This window comes from Haliotis cracherodii, unplaced genomic scaffold (genome assembly GCF_022045235.1).
Source record: "Haliotis cracherodii isolate W230 unplaced genomic scaffold, xgHalCrac1.p SCAF_2, whole genome shotgun sequence".
NCBI classification, from domain to species: Eukaryota; Metazoa; Mollusca; class Gastropoda; order Lepetellida; family Haliotidae; genus Haliotis; species Haliotis cracherodii.
Genome location: NW_027266275.1, coordinates 4658228 through 4679544, shown reverse-complemented (window position 1 = coordinate 4679544; position 21317 = coordinate 4658228). Strand labels below are relative to the sequence as shown.

General features: G+C 42.9%; 1 protein-coding gene and 1 pseudogene across 2 annotated transcripts in view; both read right to left on the bottom strand.

Moving 5' to 3' along the window:
* Window positions 1–21317, bottom strand: part of LOC139469549 (probable helicase with zinc finger domain) — a 65328-nt gene that overhangs the window by 6860 nt on the left and 37151 nt on the right. For both annotated transcript variants that reach the window (XM_071251740.1, XM_071251739.1), the window contains exons 6-23: window positions 19806–19989; window positions 16668–16842; window positions 15326–15524; window positions 14042–14149; window positions 11403–11582; window positions 10248–10447; window positions 9532–9708; window positions 8887–9115; window positions 8125–8235; window positions 7115–7236; window positions 6531–6737; window positions 5709–5962; window positions 4708–4826; window positions 3671–3964; window positions 3426–3533; window positions 2944–3019; window positions 2252–2447; window positions 1214–1499 (exon numbers count right to left, since the gene is read on the bottom strand). In XM_071251740.1, coding sequence (XP_071107841.1) covers window positions 1214–1499; window positions 2252–2447; window positions 2944–3019; window positions 3426–3533; window positions 3671–3964; window positions 4708–4826; window positions 5709–5962; window positions 6531–6737; window positions 7115–7236; window positions 8125–8235; window positions 8887–9115; window positions 9532–9708; window positions 10248–10447; window positions 11403–11582; window positions 14042–14149; window positions 15326–15524; window positions 16668–16842; window positions 19806–19989 — 3225 coding nt within the window. The remainder of the gene's footprint in view (window positions 1–1213; window positions 1500–2251; window positions 2448–2943; window positions 3020–3425; window positions 3534–3670; window positions 3965–4707; window positions 4827–5708; window positions 5963–6530; window positions 6738–7114; window positions 7237–8124; window positions 8236–8886; window positions 9116–9531; window positions 9709–10247; window positions 10448–11402; window positions 11583–14041; window positions 14150–15325; window positions 15525–16667; window positions 16843–19805; window positions 19990–21317) is intronic.
* Window positions 12820–13609, bottom strand: LOC139468835 (uncharacterized protein DDB_G0290685-like; annotated as a pseudogene).

The following is a 21317-nucleotide window of genomic DNA, read 5'->3' as shown; positions in this document are numbered from 1 at the left end:
ATAGTGGGTGAGAGAGTGTTACATAGTGGGTGAGAGAGGGTCACATAGTGGGTGAGTGTGAGTGTCAGATAGTGGGTGAGATAGTGAGTATCACAGAGTGGCTGAGAGTGTGTCAGATAGTGGGTGAGAGAGTGTCAGATAGTGGGTGAGAGAGTGTCAGATAGTGGGTGAGAGAGTGTCAGATAGTGGGTGAGAGTGAGTGTCAGTTAGTGGGTGAGACAGTGAGTGTCACAGAGTGGCTGAGAGAGTGTCAGATAGTGGGTGAGAGAGTGTTACATAGTGGGTGAGAGAGGGTCACATAGTGGGTGAGAGTGAGTGTCAGATAGTGGGTGAGATAGTGAGTATCACAGAGTGGCTGAGAGTGTGTCAGATAGTGGGTGAGAGAGGGTCACATAGTGGGTGAGAGAGGGTCACATAGTGGGTGAGAGAGTGTCAGATAGTGGGTGAGATAGTGATTGTCAGATAGTGGGTGTCAGATAGTGGGTGAGAGAGCATCCGATAGTGGGTGAGATAGTGATTGTCAGATAGTGGGTGAGAGTGGGTGTCAGATAGTGGGTGAAATGGTGAATGTCTGATAGTGAGTGTCACATAATGGGTGAGATAGTGAGCATCAGCTAGTTGGTGAGATAGTGAGTGTCAGATAGTGGGTGAGATAGTGAGGGTGAGATAGTGAGTGTCAGATAGAGGGTGAGATAGTGAATGTAAGACCATGAGTCTGAGGGTGTGAAATAAAAATAGTGTGAGAAAGTGGGTGAGTAAAACAGCAGATGACTGCGATTGTAGTCTGTGAGCTAATGAATGAATGAGTGAAATGGTTCTACTTCATAGTCATATCAGTCCCATAAGAGGCAAATATAATATTGTTATGCCGAAATGTTTGACAAATTTGTTTCTAAAAATAATGCTGATGCAACGTTAACTTTTAACTCCCTCAAAAGAGAGTTGAAAGCAAGATAATGCAATTAATTTAGAATCGACAGTCATGCATCCTTTTTGTCCCAAACAAAATATTTTTATGTGAAAAGACCTTAACAGCTGGAACTGACGAAATCTTATTGAGAACAGATAGCAACTTTTCTGGCTGCAGCCTTTTATCAACAATGTGACAGAGTGAGGCAAATATTGCAGTCTTTTTCATTAACATGTTAAAGTGATTACATTCACTGAGACATCTGTAACAAAGTAAAGCCCTACTGCATCCATGTGCACCTACCGGCTGAATGACGGAGTGTCCATACGATGTTGTCATGGGATGGTACGGACTGAGGTGCTGCCAGGGCATGTTGTGGGGCATCCCCTGGAGGAACTGGCCCGCTGCGTCTGCTGCCGACTGGGTGTTGTGGAACAAACGATTCGGGACAAATTCCGGTGCCAGGGGATTCAGGACATACGTCTTGGTCATTTCCGCGCCGTCCAGCTGTGAACGGAGACTCGTCCAGGTCATGCCGTGGAAACTGCTGCTCTTGTTGCAGATCTCCAGATAGTACTCCCACACTTTCCTGGGGAGAGAATCAGGAGGTGGTCAGCATGGCTCACTCTCCAACTAAAACACCTGGATATCAGTTCATCAGAAGGTTGATGTTTAACATGCATTCAGTGAGTGAATGAGTAGTGTTTAACTCTGCCTTGAACAGTTATATGGCAACATAGCTAGAATAGGAGAGCCCTAAGTGATGCAGGTCCAAGCCAGTTACTACTTTGGTGGACTGCCTCCGTGGTCTAGTGGTAGAGCATCTGCCCGGAGAGCGGAATGTCCGGGGTTTCATCCCTGACAATGTCATACCAAAAGACGTTAAGAGATGGTACATGTTGTTACCCTGTCTGGCGCTTGGCATTAAGGGGGCTAAAACAAGGACTGGTCGGATTGGAGTCAGTATACTGTGTCTGAGTGGGGTATTCAATTCTAACCATGATTCTTCATGGGACTGTGAATGTAATGAGGGGTATTCATGTCAATCTGCGGCATGGTATATCAGTGGCTTAGTACCATAAATTGTTATCAGTCCAGACTAGTACAAGCCGCCACATACACACCCACACGTGCAAAAAAAAATGTAGACAACAGTACTCAATCAGGGACATTGTTTAACACAATAATACCACACTAGCCCTGCCTATTCTACTATCGGCCAATCAGACATGACCTAATGTTTTTCTGGTTTATGGAAACATGTATGCCATTTATTTTTTTGTTTCGCTAATCAAAAGCCACTGAATCACTATTAATCACCCAATCTATTTATTTATATACCTGCACTTGCCAACAAGGCAGAGGGAAACTGGGTCGCCGACAACGATGACAAGAGACTGAGCACGTGTGATTGCTGTATTGAGGAGCTTCACATTCGACAGGAAGCCATAGTCCATTAGGTCCTCAACACTTGTGTCTGAACGGCAAGTGTGGCGTGTCCGCACTGTGCTTAAGATGATCACACGATACTGTTTGCCTGGAAAAGAATATAAAAGAGTGTTACACGAAAACAGTATAAGGCAGATCATAACATAAACTGCAAAGCAATGTTAACATTGCAACATTTAGTTCACCATTATCCAGTGAAGCAAAGGAACAAGGTTATTAGGAACAAGATTCAGTGTAGGAAGCTTGCACTATTCCGACGGTTCAACATTGTCAACAACCACATTCAGAGGATGAGTAGAAGCTTTTCATGTTTTTTCATATATCAGCATACAAAATTGTGGTGGAAAAAATTACAGTTGCCTCATTGTGGAATGAACTACATGAGAGTGTGTTTATTGAAGATTAGACAGCAGACGTCTATTTGTCAACTTCTCATTCTCCTAACTTCCTCTTCCATCACAATATCAGTGAAGGTCAAGATGAGGGGAAGGTCAGGGTGAGGAAGGTCAAGTTGAGAGGAAAGTCAAGGTGAGAGGAAGGTCAGGGTGAGAGGAAGGTCAAGGTGAGAGGAAGCTGCAGCTTACCCTGCACGTTGAGCACTCGCTCCACAGAGATGTTGAACATCTTCTTCTTCCTCATCTCAGCTCGGATACGGATCACCTAATATCAAAATGGGATAAGTATTCTGGAATGGCTGCTCTTACAAAATTGACTTGTTAAGATCTGCTGGTAATTCAATGGCTCAGCATTTAGCAACTTTTCTCAAAACTATGAGAGCAATCATTATCATGTTGGCATGTGGCCAGGTCAAATCTGTAATTCTATGATTAAAGGCAGGGTTATGTAATTCTATGATTAAAGGCAGGGTTATAAAGTAACTACACTATGTTTCTTCTATTTTTCTGAACGTGGCTGTATTATTATGTTCAAGCAAGTAAGTTACTGTCTTGACATGCACAAGCTAAAATACTTTGCACAATTGTTTTCAGTTAGCATAAAAGAACTTAACATTCCATTAATTACAATTCCTGATTTCATTTCAATTTCTAAAGTTTGTTGGGCTCACCTGGTCAGAGTAGGGAGCTACAACGCCAATCCCACTATCCTCAATGGGTCCCCAGTCCTCTGGCCATTTCTTCACCAGTTCATCGACTCTTTCAACAATTTCGTACACCTGGTGGACGCAAAAACCCAGCATTACATCTTATCTGTCAACTGTCTGTGTATCTCATTACAAATGTGTCTTTTTTATTCAAATATATTTCAGATGGTAATATCTCAGTGATCCACTAGTTATCTCCCTTGTCTCACCTCGGAGTTGTTGTAGAAGCCTGTGCTGTTGGCGTGCTGGATCTCCTCCCCCTTGGCTGCGTAGAAGGTCAGTGGGTAGTGGCTGTTGTGGGCAGTCAGCTTCCCGCTGGCGATCAGCTTGTTGTCGTAGAACAGCTCGGACGTGAAGTCCACGATGGCAGAGTGTGACCTGTAGTTCTCACACAGCATGATCTTGCAGGCGGAGTCGGCTGGGTACAGCTCGTACAGACGCTCCAGGAGGGAGGAGTGGAAACCCTGCTGCCGGGTGTAGTCCGAGTACACCTCAGGACTTAGCTGGAACAGTCAGTAGTTTCACGGCACTTTTAGCAATTCTCTACCTGACTTAGTGAGTGATTTAGCAGGTGAAAGATATCGCAAGTGACTTAGCAGGTACAAGGGACTTAATGGGAGAAAGTATTCATGTCAGACTTAGTGAAAGATTCAGCAAGTGAAAGAGTTAGGTGAGGTGAAATTGGGTTTAAAGTTGCATCTTATTGTACTTATATAGCGGTGTGTGTGTGTGTGTGTGTGTGTGTGTGTGTGTGTGTGTGTGTGTGTGTGTGTGTGTGTGTGTGTGTGTGTGTGTGTGTCTGTGTGTCTGTGTGTGTGTGTGTGTGTGTGTGTGTGTGTGCGCTTGCTTGTACTAGTCCGGACTGATGCCAATTTATAGTACTAGCCAACTGAGATACCATGCTGCAGTTTAACATGAATACCTCACTCAACATACCAGTCCTTGTTTTAGCCCCATAATGCCGAGCACCGGACAGAGTAGCAAGAAGTACCATCTCTTAACGTCTTTTGGTATGACGCAGCCGGGGATCGAACCCCGGACCTTCCGCTCTCTCTCAGTGGACGCTCTACCACTAGACCATGAAGATGGTCCACTTAGCGAGTGACTGACTTAGTGAAAAATGTAGCGAGTGACTGACTCAGTGAAAGATGTAGCGAGTGACTGACTTTGTGAAAGATGTAGCGAGTGACTGACTTAGTGAAAGATGTAGCGAGTTTCTGACTTAGTGAAAGATGTAGTGACAAACCTGCATGTGATCCCCCGCCAGTACGATCCTTGTGGATTCTCCTGCCATGGCGAGAGGGATGAGAGTCTCGCTCTCCAGAGCTTGTGCTGCCTCGTCTATGAAGATGTGGGTGAAGAAACCTTGGTGGACAGAGACCAACAACCACATCACTCACTAGTACTCACACGTCATAAATATATTATGCAGAGATATGAACAAGCAAACGCTGAGATAATGACTCACATCCTAGCCAGCAACAACAAAGTCTAGACAAAGCAACAAGTCTGTAGCGAGAAAAACTGTTGTTACATCATTGTCTTCCCTGCTGATTCCACGTTGGAGAAGGTCAAAACGTTGTCTTTGTTGCTACTCTATAGGACACAGCTCCAGATAAGCTGCATGTTTGCGAAAAATATGCAAACTAAATCACTATATTTGTTGTTTGTTGTTTAACGCCACACTCAGGAATATTCCAGGTACATGACGTCTGTCTGTAAATAATCGAGTCTGGACTCAAAAATCCAGTGACTGACATCAGGAGCATTGATCCAAGTCAGCGAGCCTGACCACCTGATCCCGTTAGTCACCTCTTACAACAAGCATAAACGTCTCTTACGACAAGCATGGGATACTGAAGACCGATTCTACCCAAGATCACAGGTCTCTTGAGTAGTATTTAACTAATTCTGGTCACTATATGGCTGAAACACAGCCGATGTGACTATAAATGTTAACTCACTCACTCACACCAAATCACCATTTTAGTCAGCTCTTTGAACAAGAGCCACAGGGCTGTTCCTGTACCACTCAAAAAACGTTAAGGGCCCACCCGATTGTTTCATATTACTGGAGTTAACATGACATACTTGGTCTTAACATTTATATGGCATGATCCCCTACTTTTTATGAAGAGTATATCACAAGAGAAAAACTATCAAAACAAGAATTTCCCACGCATATCGCTTTAACTGTGCCAAACTGTTTGGGTTTAATAGGCAAGTGCTGACATGTTTCCTTCTCACCTGATGGTAGGTCAAGGTCACTGATGTATCGTGACGTGCTGAGTGTGGTGATGACGATCCTGTGTTTTTCGAGGTCCTCCAGCCCAGGATACCGGAACAGCCCCACGGACTTGTCCCACAGACAATAGTCCAGGACAATGTCGGACACTGTCTGCACCCAGCGCTGCCGGTACAACACACGCAGTGGCCGTGCTTCTGGGTGGTTGTCTTCCACATACGGGTGGAAGAACTCTCGGATGTACAGATCTGCCGCACTACAAGCAAAGCAATAGAAGAATCCTGGATCAGTCTCACTCCAGTACTATATCAAAATCAATTGATATGGGCGGTCAAGTTTTCTTGCATATTAACAATGATGTTTGTTTGTTGTTTAACACCGCACTGTGCAATATTCCAGCTATATGACAGCAGTCTGTAAATTATCAATCAATATGTGGGGCTAAGGTTTTCTTGCATATTAATAGATGTAAATGAAAAGATATAAATTATTAATATTATCAATTGATTACTGAAATCCCCTGACCTGAAACCCAACACTGAGGTTAACAAAGTAGACACAATTGGATAACTTCTTATTTTACAGTAAAGGCGACATTTCGGTATAGATCCATATACTGTTGTCAAGGAAGGCAGTTCAGTGTGTAGATTGATGTGCAAATGACAAAAACATACGTTGGTGTGGGTACAGGAGGAAACATTGTGGCCCCTATGAGTCCCAGTAACTCTGCTCCACCCATCTGAGAGGGGCAGTTCACCTGTTGGTGTGGGTACAGGAGTAAACATATTGTGGCCCCTGTCTAGCATCTGAGAGGGGCAGTTCACCTGTTTGAGTGGGTACAGATAAGGATCCTGGTGTCATCCTGCTTGAGGACCTGCTTGGCTGCTTGTGCCATGGTGAATGTCTTCCCGGTCCCAAATGGCCCCACGATGAGGAGTGGGGGCAGCTTGACATTGAGATCGGTGACCACACCCACTATGGCCTCCTTCTGCTTCACATTCAGCTTGTTGTCCATGTCCCCGTTCCACTGCCTGGAAGAGAGACATGCTGTTAGTGAATGCCCCACAAGACCCTCTCAAGTAGAAGTTTAAGGAATTACAATAAGTTTATATTGGGTGATGTGTTATGTTTGGAACAAGGGGCTGTAACTGTGTCCGCATCCAGAGGAGCGGGCATGTTTCGTTTCAGCTTCATTAATGTTCAGAGAGGTCAAAATGCACAGAGAGGTCCTCACCACAGTGCATAGGTCAACCCAAGTTCACAAAGGTTGAGCCCAACTATACTAGAGGAAAGATGACCGATGCTGAAGTTGGACAAGCAGGCCTTTGCCTGAGACAGGTGTGCTACATCTGTCACAAATGAACATCCACAGTTTCACCCTCTTGCCAGTAAACAATCAGTACTGTACCTGTTTGGAGTCCACGGAATGGCTGGATCGCTCTTGGGGGGAAACACGATGTCCAGCGTGGGCAGCTTATCCACAGCTGAGTGCATCTCACACTTGGACAGGCGATTCAGCTGGAACTGGACCTGGAACAACACAGACCCCAGACTGACACAGATACTATAGGGAGACTTGGGTCAGTTGGCAGTCCCAGGAATGGACAGATGATGAGGTATGATATGTATGATGTTATATAAATAATTATAATTTCTCGACCTTGACCAAAAATGAGACATGATAATGGAGCACAGTCTGCCTGAAACCCCTACAGTCAATAGACATTTGTCTATCACACTCAAATCTTCTAAAGGCCTGGGACCTTAACCCATACAGTCAATACACATTTCTCTATCACACTCAAATGTTCTATAGGCCAGGGTGCTGTGGTACAGAGCGATCTTAGCACTAAGGTGATAGAAACTCCCATACTTTAACATAGACTTATAACATAGACTTACGACAGTCGTAGTGCTAAGGTTGTTTTGTACAATGGCACCCTGAGACCTTAACCCCATACAGTCTTTTTAAAGACTACTCCAGATGACGAGTGGAAACCACATTTCACCAGTTGTCAAGATTTTGTAGCTAGTCCTGCTTCAATGAAGCAAAAATATTTACTATGTTTACAGTTTTATTCAGTTCCATTTTATATAAAAAATGAATCATTGAAAAATGGTTCAGAATTATAGCCCTCAAATGCTGCTAGTCATTGGGGATTACCATCACTGGATTTTTCCTAGTCATCAGCACATCTTAGTAGTCTTGGGCGAACAGACTATCATGAATTTTGAAGAATGTGTATGAATAAAAACTTATTGCGATATTTCTCCATCCCACTCTACACAACACGCTCCTATCTAAGCTTGTGATGGCATTACAGTTAACTATTTCATCAACTTGACCGCCAGTCATCTGACAGCTGTGGACCAATCACTGTTGTTCAACCTTTTCCTGCCTTCCCTGACTAACTCTACCTGAGCTTCAAATTCCTGGTCACATGACAAGTTGAGTTCTCTGATGCAGCGAGCAGAGAGTCGTAGGAAGATGAAGTTCTTTCCCTTGTCCTCTATCAACGCTTCATACACCTACGGAAGAAACCATATAGTCTGGATATAATACACACTCAATACATCTAATAATATCATGGCTTACAAACCTGACAGGCTTTGCATCTTGTGAGTGAGTTTGCCCCTGATTCAAACAGTTTCAGTGTGTTTGACAAAATATGACAAGATGTTCCTTGTACTGGGGGAACCCAAAGTAGGGGTATGGTGATGACAAACTGCGGCTCATAATGAAGGAACATCTGGGATTTGAACAATGATAACCAGAAGCAACTCTGCACAATGAATTGTATCATCTCTGGGACATGCGGCCCCTGTAAAACACTGAAGTGAGTGAGTTTGGTTTTACTCTGCTTTCAGCAATATTCCAGCAATATCACGGCAGGGAACACCAGAAATGGGCTTCACTCATTGTGCCCATGTGGAGAATCAAACCTGTGTCTTCAGCGTGACAAGCAAGCACTTTAACCACTAGGCTACTCCACCCCACTTTAAAACACTGAAAGAATGCTTTTGATTACAATAGATATGGAGAAGACGCTGGATACTAATTCTTCCAACAACATAAATGCTTTCAGGCAACAAATCCCTTACACAAACAGTTTCATTTTTGGCTTTAACATCAGATTGGCCTTTTCTTTCTCAAACAGACAAGATAATGTGGAATGAGACCTGGTCTGTCTTCATCAGCTTTCCCTCCGCATCAGCGACGGCAGGTGCAATGAGTGCCATCTGGGAGTTCATCAGGATGAGCCGCCCGCCCATGGAGTCCTCGGACAGGTCATCCTCCAGGAGCATCCGGGCAAACAGCTGGCCATCGTGGGCGTACTTCGCAGTCGACAGGGCGCCGGGCATCAGAAGAAAGCGATTCACCAGCTGGAGCGAGGTCTTTACATTGAATCTGTGAGGAAGAATGAGATTGTAGCACAATGTATGCCATAGTCTGCATTAGTAACGCTTCAGTGTGATCTCAGTGAGTAGTGATGTTCTCCTTGAACAGTACAGATATACCCTCATGTTTGTTTATTGTGGATGGAAAGGACTGATACAGATCATCAACGTTTATCCTTCAAGTGAAATCCATAACCTCAGTTCAGGAGTGACAGTCTGAGTGCATGACATAGAGGCCCAACTCTGTGAATGTGATTATATTCTTGTTTAATTTGTTACAGCAGTACAGTTGAGGTATATTGTGATGTGTCTGTCCTTGGCTGCTCTGACCAAGACACTCAAATCTGCGTGATGTGACTTATATTTTGTTTAATTTGGCTCAGCAGCACAATGGAGGAATATGGGGAAGTATCTGTCATGGCTAACCTGGACACAAAGCTGAGCTGGGCCATCTCCTCCAGGTAGAGCATCTCATGCATCCACAGGCGGTAGTTCTCCTTGCTGAGGGTCTGGACGATGGTCTCCGACATGGAGAGCTTCTCTGGCCGAGGTAACGTGTACTTCGACAGTAGGCTCTTCTCAGTGCCAGAATACGGGTTGGAGCTAAAACAGACAATGTTTCAACCATTTAGGAGTGCAAATGAGAGAATGACTTTCGTCGTAACACAAGGCAGGAGAGGTGAGGTGAAATGGGGTCCAAGATTATTACACTTATATAGCGACGTGCATGTACTTGTTTGTGTGTTTGGGTTGCTGCTTGTACTAGTCCGGACTGATGCCGATTTATAGTGCTAGCTCACTGAGATACCATGCCGCAGTTTAACATGAATACCCCACTCAGACACAGTATACTGACTCCGAGACGACCAGTCCTTGCTTTAGCCCCTTAATGCCAAGCGCCAGACAGGGTAACAACAAGTACCATCTTTTAACGTCTTTTGGTATGACGCGGCTGGGGATCGAACCCCGGACCTTCCACTCTCCGGATGGACGCTCTACCACTAGACCAAGGCAGGAGATGTTGAATGATGTCCTGTCATAAAATGCCATCATGACAAAACCTTCCCATAACAAATGGGGCAGTCTGTAGGCCTACACAAAACAACATTGCCATCACATCTTACACTTCCAGTCCAACTTACATAGGTTCAAAGGGTGTAATTTCCACCTTCTCGTCTGTCCACCTGCTGGAGTCGGTCAGGATGAGGTCCTTGGTCAGCTTCTCTGTGTCCATCACCGGCGCAGACTCCACCTGCATCTCCCGCGCCATCACCGCCTCCAGGCCAAAGTCAAACACAATGGACTGCCGGAACGTGCCATACAGGTCGGTCTTGAATACAACCTGGAGTGAGTGAGTGAGTTGGGTTTAACGCTTATTTGAACAGTAGTTCTGCCCCAGGAAGGAAAGAGTTAGTGTGCACAATGTCAGACTGTAAGTCTAGTCGTCATCATGGGAAATCTTCACAACCAATACTTGACAGCATCCCAGCAGTGACGTGTGTCACAACATAACATACTCGTGCACATCCAATCTGAGCAGGCTGAGTGGGAAGCATCCTTCATGACATGCAACAATCAAGCATGAGTATTTGTTTGTTTGTTGTTTAACACCGCACTCAGCAATATTCCAGCTATATGACAGCAGTGTGTAAATAATTGAGTCTGGACCAAACAATCCAGTGATTGACATCATGAGCATCAATCCACGCAATTGGGATATGATGACATGCATCGATCAAGTTGGTCTTACCACCCGATCCCGTTAGTCGCTTCTTACGATAAGCATAGTCGCCACTTATGGCAAGCATAGGTAGCTGTAGACCTTTTGTAACCTGGATCTTCATGGGTCTAAAAATTTTGTGACCATGTTACTTCATTATCACTTTCACAAATTGGTTAGTTTGGAAATAAGTTCATAAATGCTGTTTTCTTCTGTACGTTTAACAATTTCTTACGATATTTATATGAATGTCAATTTACATGTTACATGGGGATGAGAATGGATATTTTCCTTTTCAGCTGAAACATCTTTGCAATGGAGCGTTGTCCATAATTTGGGGGTGTTAATGGGGGAAGGCATCAGATTTTCACAAATTTGATGTCACTAAAATTCACGGATTCACGGGAGATCCTCGTCCCTGGTTACATTTGGTGGTCTCACAGGGGTTTAATACAGTATTTTACTTTCACTATGCAGTAATTTCTATTTGCCAGGGCACAATTCAACTAACAGTAATGACCACCAATGGATAATTGTTTTTGCCAAATTTTGATTAACTTTTGTGCGAGTGGCTGACCTTGACCCTGTAGACGTATTCCCCGTGGCCCTTGTTGGCCGTGTCCTGGTTGATCCACTCCTGGCACTGGTGCTCCAGGTTCTGGTACTTCTGGGTCTTCTTGGGGCCCACGGAGATGGACGAGATGTAGAAGTAGCTGCGGTTCACGTCGTCAAGAAGGGCTACGCTGTGCAGGCAGATCTGTGGGAGGAGGAGGAGGAGGTGTGAGAGAGCTACCAATATTACACCAGTACAGCTGTCCTGTAGGAGTGAGTGAGTGGGTTTCTATTCTATACAGCCAGAAAGATTTAAGACATACCAGTTGTTCTGTTGGAGGGTGAGTGGGTTTCTATTCTATGCAACCACATAGATTGAAGTGATACCAGTTGTTCTGCAGGAGGGTGAATGAGTGTGTGAATAGGGTGCTATTATTTTTTGTCAGACTCTAGCCAAAAGACAACATTACTAGAAGGCTCCCTTCTCCGATCAATGCTGACTGTCTCAAAAACCCATTTCCAAGCTTTCAAGTGGAAGTTTGTTCCAAGTAAATGAATTTTCTCTAATCATCATTGAGAATAAAAACATAACTAGTAGAGATAGTAGGTGAGGTGAAATGGGGTTTAACGTTGCGTCCAAGACTATTGCACTTTCATAGCGACGTGCATGCACATGTGTGTGTATGAGTGTGTATGTGGCTGCTTGTACTAGTCCGGACTGACGCCGATTTATAGTACTAGCACACTGAGATACCATGCCGCAGTTTAACATGAATACCCCACTTAGATAACAGTATACTGACTCCGAGCTGACCAGTCCTTGTTTTAGCCCCTTAATGCCGAGCGCCAGACAGGGTAATAACATGTACCATCTTTTAACGTCTTTTGGTATGACGCAGCTGGGGATCGAACCCCGGACCTTCCACTCTCCGGGCTGACGCTCTACCATTAGACCACAGAGGCGGTCCCAAGAGATAGTATATTTGCCCTGTCTATTGTAGGTGAATGTCTGTTTGTCCATGTGTCTGCTGTGTCAGGCCTCATATCTGTTGTGTGTCTGTCCTGGTGTCTGTTGTGTCCATCCTAGTGTCTGTTGTGTCAGTCCATGTGTCTGTCCTCGTGTCTGTTATTTCTGTCCTCATGTCTATTGTGTCAGTCCTTGTGTCTGTCCTCGTGTCTGTTGTGTCAGTCCTCATGTCTGTTGTGTCCGTCTTGGTGTCTGTCCTCATGTCTGTTGTGTCAGTCCTGGTGTCTGTTGTGTCAGTCCTAGTGTGTGTTGTGTCAGTCCTGGTGTCTGTCCATGTGTTTGTCCTCATATCTGTTGTGTCTGTCCTCATGTCTGTGTCCTTGTGTGCTGGTGTCTGTCCTCATGTCTGTTGTGTTTGTCCTGGTGTATGTTGTGTCAGTCCTTGTGTATGTCTTGGTGTCTGTTGTTCCAGTCCTCATGTCTGTTGTGTCTGTCCTCATGTCTGTTGTGTCTGTCCTCATGTCTGTTGTGTCTGTTCTCATGTCTGTTGTTCCAGTCCTCGTGTCTGTTGTTCCAGTCCTCCTGTCTGTTGTCAGTCCTTGTGTCTGTTGTTCCAGTCCTCATGTCTGTTGTCAGTCCTTGTGTCTGTTGTGTCTGTCCTCATGTCTGTTGTCAGTCCTCATGTCTGTTGTCTGTCCTCATGTCTGTTGTTCCAGTCCTCCTGTCTGTTGTGTCAGTCCTCCTGTCTGTTGTGTCAGTCCTCCTGTCTGTTGTTCCAGTCCTCCTGTCTGTTGTGTCTGTCCTCATGTCTGTTGTTCCAGTCCTCATGTCTGTTGTTCCAGTCCTCCTGTCTGTTGTGTCTGTCCTCATGTCTGTTGTTCCAGTCCTCATGTCTGTTGTTCCAGTCCTCCTGTCTGTTGTGTCTGTCCTCATGTCTGTTGTTCCAGTCCTCGTGTCTGTTGTGTCTGTCCTCATGTCTGTTGTTCCAGTCCTCCTGTCTGTTGTGTCTGTCCTCATGTCTGTTGTGTCAGTCCTCCTGTCTGTTGTGTCTGTCCTCCTGTCTGTTGTTCCAGTCCTCATGTCTGTTGTTCCAGTCCTCCTGTCTGTTGTGTCTGTCCTCATGTCTGTTGTGTCAGTCCTCCTGTCTGTTGTGTCAGTCCTCCTGTCTGTTGTGTCTGTCCTCATGTCTGTTGTTCCAGTCCTCCTGTCTGTTGTGTCTGTCCTCCTGTCTGTTGTGTCAGTCCTCCTGTCTGTTGTGTCTGTCCTCATGTCTGTTGTTCCAGTCCTCATGTCTGTTGTTCCAGTCCTCATGTCTGTTGTTCCAGTCCTCCTGTCTGTTGTCAGTCCTTGTGTCTGTTGTTCCAGTCCTCATGTCTGTTGTCAGTCCGTGTGTCTGTTGTGTCTGTCCTCATGTCTGTTGTCAGTCCTCATGTCTGTTGTCTGTCCTCATGTCTGTTGTTCCAGTCCTCCTGTCTGTTGTGTCAGTCCTCCTGTCTGTTGTGTCAGTCCTCATGTCTGTTGTGTCAGTCCTCCTGTCTGTTGTGTCTGTCCTCGTGTCTGTTGTGTCAGTCCTCATGTCTGTTGTGTCAGTCCTCCTGTCTGTTGTGTCTGTCCTCATGTCTGTTGTTCCAGTCCTCCTGTCTGTTGTGTCTGTCCTCCTGTCTGTTGTGTCAGTCCATGTGTTTGCCATCCCTTACCTTCGAGGTGATGGTGAAGGTCCAGGCGTTGGTACACTTCTTGTTTGTCATGTTGACCTTGAGGTCCGAGTTGACATGCACTTTTACGAAGTCCAAGTTGTGAACCAGCTGCAACAGAACAAGGTGAGCAATGAGAGGTGCATCTTACGGAGGTCGTCATGTCAACCCTAGCACACGGCATTAACAGTCAATACTTCAGATAAATACCCAGTCTGAATATAACACTGATGAATCTCAGCTGACACAAACACCTTGAAATAATTAATGGACGTCAAAGGAAGATAATGGAGGTAATCAAAAAAGCTTTGTTCTTTTGAGCAAGCAAAGAAACGTTACCTCCAAAACAAATAACAATCTAAGCAGATGTTGCCAGGACAGTCATCATACATTACATCAAACAGTCATCACAGAATCAATGTCTTACTAATTCAGCATGGTTTATAACTATGGAAGCACACATCATGTATTACTAATATTTATCTGTAGCTTTATGTAAAAGTACTTATGAACATTATGAATTTCTCGCTACACTTAAGATTGTCAGGCATGAGCATACACTGTAAGAGCAGTATAAGAAACTGGTCCCTTGGCCTTGTGTCAATAACTCATTAATAGTTTTGATCTTCTTCAGCACTTTATCTGTAAACACCTCCGCATTGAGAGTAGACCTATGCCTGTAAGCTGATGATTTCGTTATCTATGTTTAAATTAAACATATTTTTGTTTATTACATTTTATGTGTTTGTACTCTTTCTGATTAACTTGGTTATACGACAAAGTGTGTTTCTCCTAATGTATTTGGGTATGCTTCATTTACATCATAAATGCATTCACATTCACCAGGGGGCGGTCGGGTAGTCTAGTGGGTAAAGCGTTCGCTCGTCACGCTGAAGACCCGGGTTCGATTCCTGACATGGGTACAATGTGTGAAGCCCATTCCTGGTGTCCCCCGCCGTGATATTGCTGGAATATTGCTAAAAGCGGCGTAAAACCATACTCACTCACTCACTCACATTCACCAGATTCATGGTAAATCCATCGATTTGGCACTCATGGTACAAACAGCAGAATCAGTGTTGGGCTTTTTGATATTCTAATTTGGCATTCCCAGCCCATAACCTTTGGTCCATTGGACGAAAACCATCCTTGCACAACTATTGTTATTCCAAAACTTAACATAGAGTTACAATAGTCTGAAAACTCTGCTTTGTACAAGTGGGCCCAGTTTTATAACCTTGATGATCTATCTGGCATCAACATGAAATAATATGAAACAATACCAACCACAGCTTTAGGACTCTCTGCATTTGTCAGCCTCTCCATCAGTTGCTCCGTGTAGGTGTTGCCATGAAGCTGACTGTCCCGTGCCTTCTGCAGCTGCTGTTTCCGGAACTTGAACCTCTCCTTCCACTCGTTCAGCTCATCTTCTGAGTGGGCCTGGGTGCACTTGTCCCCAAAGGGACACCGCCCAATCTCAGAAAACCTGCACAGAAGGAAGATGTAAACAGCAATGAAACATCAGATCCTTAAAAAGATCCTGAAGCAGACAGAGTTTTATTTCTCAAATGACCCGGCCCAGAAGTGTTCTTATCACTATGATTATAAGAACTCTTGTACCTTAATACATAAAATAACTAATAAAAAAATTCGACATCACAGCAGGGATGAGTGAAAATGGTTTTCATCCAATCTACCCATCTTGGCATCATCAAACTCATTGTGACAGGCGAACATCCTTTACCATTTAGCTACCCCAACATATATATACATAAATAGTATGACTATATTATCGCGGGCTCTGTGTTATAGCAGTATCAATAAATCTCGTAATCCACACCCCCCGTCGACTGTTTACTTATGCAAATCGAAGCACGATATTTCATCGCTTGATCGAATACAGGACTCGTTGTGGCATGTCAAGATTACTCTTAAGTTTACATGTTAACTTTTTTTTATGATAGTTTCTGGTTATGATGGTTTTGAAGTGGAATTACCCTACCTCCATTCGAAATTGATAAGAAAAGAACCCATTTGTTTAGACATGGTAAACATAATCCAAAGCAGGAAGTAATGTAAACCACATAATCCACACATATCACACCACAAAATCGCCATACCGCGATAATATAGAGTTGCCTGCCCTTGAGTCATTAATGACCAGGAACCTGTTCCACAAAGCGATCTTAGTGCTAAGTTGGTCGTAACTGCCATACTTCAGCATAGGCTTACGATCAACATAGCACTAAGATCGCTTTGCGGAATGGGACCCTGTACTTTGCTTACTGAACTAAGAAATGAAAATCAGCATCAATCAATCCTAATTGATGTGTCATAAAGGTTGAACACAGAAAACTAAACATTTTGCGTATGACATATTTAATAGGTTAGTAAGTGTGCGCCATTACGATCCATTATAAATTAACTACCCCAATAAAATAGTGCACCATCCTACTTAGAACACAAATAGCACTAAGAGGGATTGTGAAATGAGGTACTAACACAGACCAACAAATTCCTGAAAACTTTCAAAACACGACATGTACAAGACGTTCCATTCACAAAGTGATCCACCTCATTTGGAAACACTACCAGTAAACTGATTCTACCAGTTGTGTTTCTACTTTACCTGAGGCACAGGACATATTCTTCACTGCTGAGGCCACGGGGCGGAGCTCGGAACTTCCACCCATGACCTTCATCAGAGGTCAATCTTTTCTTGTGAAGGTCACTACGACAATGTGTGTCCAACTCATCTTGCCGCGTGAACTTGATTTCGCAGAACGTACACACAAACTCCGAGACTGTGGAGCGAATGGAAAGAAGAATTGAGTGAATGGAGAGAGGAACATTCGTCACCACTCGCTGTGTTATGTATGAAAATACGACAAACCTATCAGAATGCTTCATTCATCACCAACTCAATGTTATGTTTGAAAATACGACAAACCAATCAGAATGCGCATATGACGTAAAGTACACCCATCAAAGAATCCCTAAGGAATAATTTCTTATTTTACATTTGCATCTATAAATATACCCCAGATACAGTTAAATGTGTTCAATCATAATGTATAAGTACTGTAAGTCACGATGTGTTTTAAATAGCATCTGGAATATATATGACATGGGGTATATATACGTGAATCATCATGCAACGAGTTGACAATTCTTTTAACTATGCCTGTTTGCACATGGACAAGAACCCAGTCGCAAAAATGGCATGAGTCGCTATTTGACTTGTCCTGGAATAACACAAGTTGGAAACGAATGGGGAGAAGACACGAGTGAATGGGATTTAATTCTAACCCAGAATTGCTGATCTAACTGTGTTGAGCTTCAAGTGTGACCAAAATGAATTGCATCCAAGGAGAAATATAGGATGAATTCAACTTTTGAAGCTGAATTACACTGTAAGATAAACATTCTTTTAGGTTGGATATAGTTTCCTAGATCAGTACACAAAGATAACAAGTGTCAAACAAACCAAACACCTTCAAATCATTCAGGACTAAGGCTAAAACAGAAAATGAAATCTTTCTTGGGCATTATCATGCCGATTTAATCCGTTGAGAATTCTATAAATAGATAAGATAGGAATTTTTTATGCATGGTGGATGCTGTACCCTCCTCCCCTAAAATATATACAGTAAATATTAACATCATGCCTTAAATAAACACAAATTTGGTCAAATGTTAACAATACAAAGATGAAATGTTTTGTGAGAAGAGAAGAGCTTTGCTGATTTGGGGTACAGAAATAGCCATGATGATAACAAACTACTCACAGTGAGTTATGACACTAGCGCTTAAGGAGCTTATCTGAAGGGCTTTTCCCCATCATGGTGAGCCTACTTCCTGCCTTGGTCACGATGTAATTAGTGTGTCAAACACAATGTATTTGTGTAATAATTTCTTTATCATATAAAGTCATATAATAGATGTAATCTCACTCAATGAAGAAATTTTAGAAACTTTAGAAACTGCGTATGAATACAATATTTTGAGCCAACTGCCCCAATTATGATGAAGTGCCTTATAATTTGGAGGTATGGTTCTCTGCGGAATCACTCTCACATATAAACTGTTTGGCAATGTTTGTACATAGTTCACTGAACAGACAGACAGTGTATTGATGCATGAAGCTAACTAAAGTTCATCATATTGATAACATCATTCATGATATGGTTACAGTGATTATAATATATATAATATATTTCCATCATATTAATTGACCAAGAAGCGATCACATGTCATTCAACAGAAACAAACATTGACTCCAAGTGAGATCTGATCATTCACAGGAACGACTGGAGTTGCTAAAAATAGAATGGGAATTACCCAGAAGGGATATTCCCTAAACCTAAGCCAATCAGATGTCCCTGTGAAAGTGGTGAACATATTGTCTGTGTGTAAGTGGTGGACAAATTATCACAACATTACCATTAGGCAGGCCATCCATCCTAACTCAAGGGGAAAATCAACCAATAACTTAATGCTCTTTTTCACTAAAGAATACAGACCTTTAGAATACAGTACCACAACTTCTCGTGAGGTCTCTGTCGTAGGTCACATGTCTCAAAGACAAGCAACCAGTTTTTGTGAGAATTTGTCGGACGCGAACTCGCGACCTACGGATTGTTAGCCTGTCAGCTAACAGACTGCGCTACGTCCACACTGTTAAACGAAGTGCAAATTTACCAAGTAATGCCTACGACGTTATGGAACTGAACGAAAAGGGTTGAATAGGTGACGGACCCTTACGAAGGTTACATGTAGGTATGGTGTCTCGAGACTTTAGTCTATGGACACTTACGAATGATCCCGATGCCATTTGGCACACTCGTTCCATTCCATAATCTACAAGATACCCAGTGGCTAGGAATGATCCGATATGGCGCGAACTGAAAACGGCTCAAGGCGTCAGACGTTGAACTCGCGAGTACGCATGAATGATGTGTTATTTAATAATTCGTCAGGTGAAAGTGGCTTGTGTGAATGTTCCAGGACAGTTTCCAGTAGCCAAAGTATTCGACACAAAACCATTTCATTCTTTTTACTCGATGTTTTTGTGTGAAGAATATTAGGAGCCGCTGTAGAATCTATAATAGAAACTAAATGGGTAGATCTACCTAACCCTAATGATCGTGAAGGGATGATTGATCGTAAAGGGGATCCAAGGGCTAAGGACAGAATAGCCACTAAACGGGTACCTAACCTTAATGATCGTATAGGGGTGATTGATCGTAAAGGGGATCCAAGGGCTAAGGATAGAGTTCGGGGGTAACCTACCCTAACACAAGCGATATTTGGATGTGTTCAGCACCAATATAATATCCCTAATAAACTACATTCTTGTGCATAATAATGACAATTAATGCAACGATAAAAATAATATATGTATATTAGTTCCCATTTATAACCCTTTTAGCCACTTGAAATACAAGAAAAAGGAAATAAAAAATATATAAAAAATAAAAGTGCTTTCGTAAACTAGCGCTTGCTATAAAATGCACCACCGCAGGCTATATTCAGTAAACAAATATTCAAAACTCTCCACAGCGCTTGGCGTATTCAATGACATTTCGTGTAGAGATGATAGATCACTGGGAGGAGCTTATGCACACTCAATGACCCCTGACGTCACAGGGCATTGTTTCGCCGGTTTGACTGGCAACAAAATACAACAAATTACGTCATAAGGTATTGTCACGTGTTTTAAAAGTTTGTGGTACTGTATTCTAAAGGTAGGCCCAGCTCTACGTACCAGCTTTAACTTCTGACTTTGGGGGTTTTGTTGGCATGGGAGGGAGAGTGAGGACGATGTTGGTGGCCGGCCTGGTCTGGGGGGATACCGCCTCCGTCCCCTCCTCCCTCCCATCAGGGGAACTCCTGACGTCTGGTTGGGCTGGCCCTTGCACAGTCGGAGACGCGGAATCATCATCGGAGTCCTGTAGAAGAATGGTTAATGGTCAATGATTAATGAAGAGAGGATATTGCTGCACAAAAACTCCACAACACTTGACAAATCAACTTTGTCTGGTCACAAAACTGCTTTGGGAAAAATCTACTATAATCGAAACTGTGATAATTCATTTTATATAAATGAATGGAAGAAAGGTTACAGTGTATGTTCTTTTTGTAATTTCTTAAAATATATTTCACTAAATCCCGAGACCATATACAAACAATCACAGCCGCATTCATGAGTAACCGACACATTGGGGCACCCTGCTGCTTTGATCCTGGTAGCAGTCAATTCCCTTCATGTCCCCTCAAGCACACATGCTGACATTATACTGATATTTCAAGCGCAGTCAAAAACAACATTGTATTGCTTCAGAGGAACGAACAGAAGATCGATAACAAACTTGGTCATTGAAAATGTTACATTTGCGTTAAAAAATCACTAGATTTACCAATTCATATGTATTTTCTGTTCTGCTAACCATTGTTTTCTATGCAAAAATTTCGCTTACCATGTGTATTTGTATCGTAAACTAAGCTGGAAATAGAAATCAGCTGTACACACATTTTCTCCCGGATCTACTGGTGAATCGGTTTAAAAATAAAGATATTTTGATGCAATGATCAGGAGAAATTGAACCTGAAACTATTATTATTCCAGGTAGAGTATATTCCAATATCGTGTTACCCTAGTTGCAGCTTTTGCTACACATATTTAAAATAATGATAATAACAATAGCGTAGCACTTTGATATAGTGCCGAAATAATTTACATGTCAAACAAATTATACCATGACAAAGAAATGTTATGAATCTTTTGATTGTTTCTAGTAACTGAGGACTTGTTTTATACTTAGTGGGGTAATATGTACCAGAAAATGGATAACTTGTGAATTTTCAATGTGTACAATGGAATAATCGTTCATTAATTCACAAGAATGTTAGCGGCAAAATAGTTATTAAAAAAACTCAATGTTTGTACATTTATAAGGGGCTGAAAACTGGTTACTGTATTTGACCCATTAAGCGTCCAGGGCGCTTAAAAAAAGACAGAAAGGGTGGGCGCTTATTGGGGACAATTCAGGTCAAATTGGCGTAAATTCATCAGTAAGCCTTACCGTATTTTCTTGAGAATAGTGCACACTTTTTTTTTAAAAAACACAGCTGTGTAGAAGGGGGTGCGCATTATACACGAATTAATGAGTTTTGATGTTTTTTACCCCATGGAAAGACATTACTGTGAGCACGTAACACAGGAAATACCATGTCAACAAATCCATACTGAAGTTTGCAAATTATTCATGTTATTCCA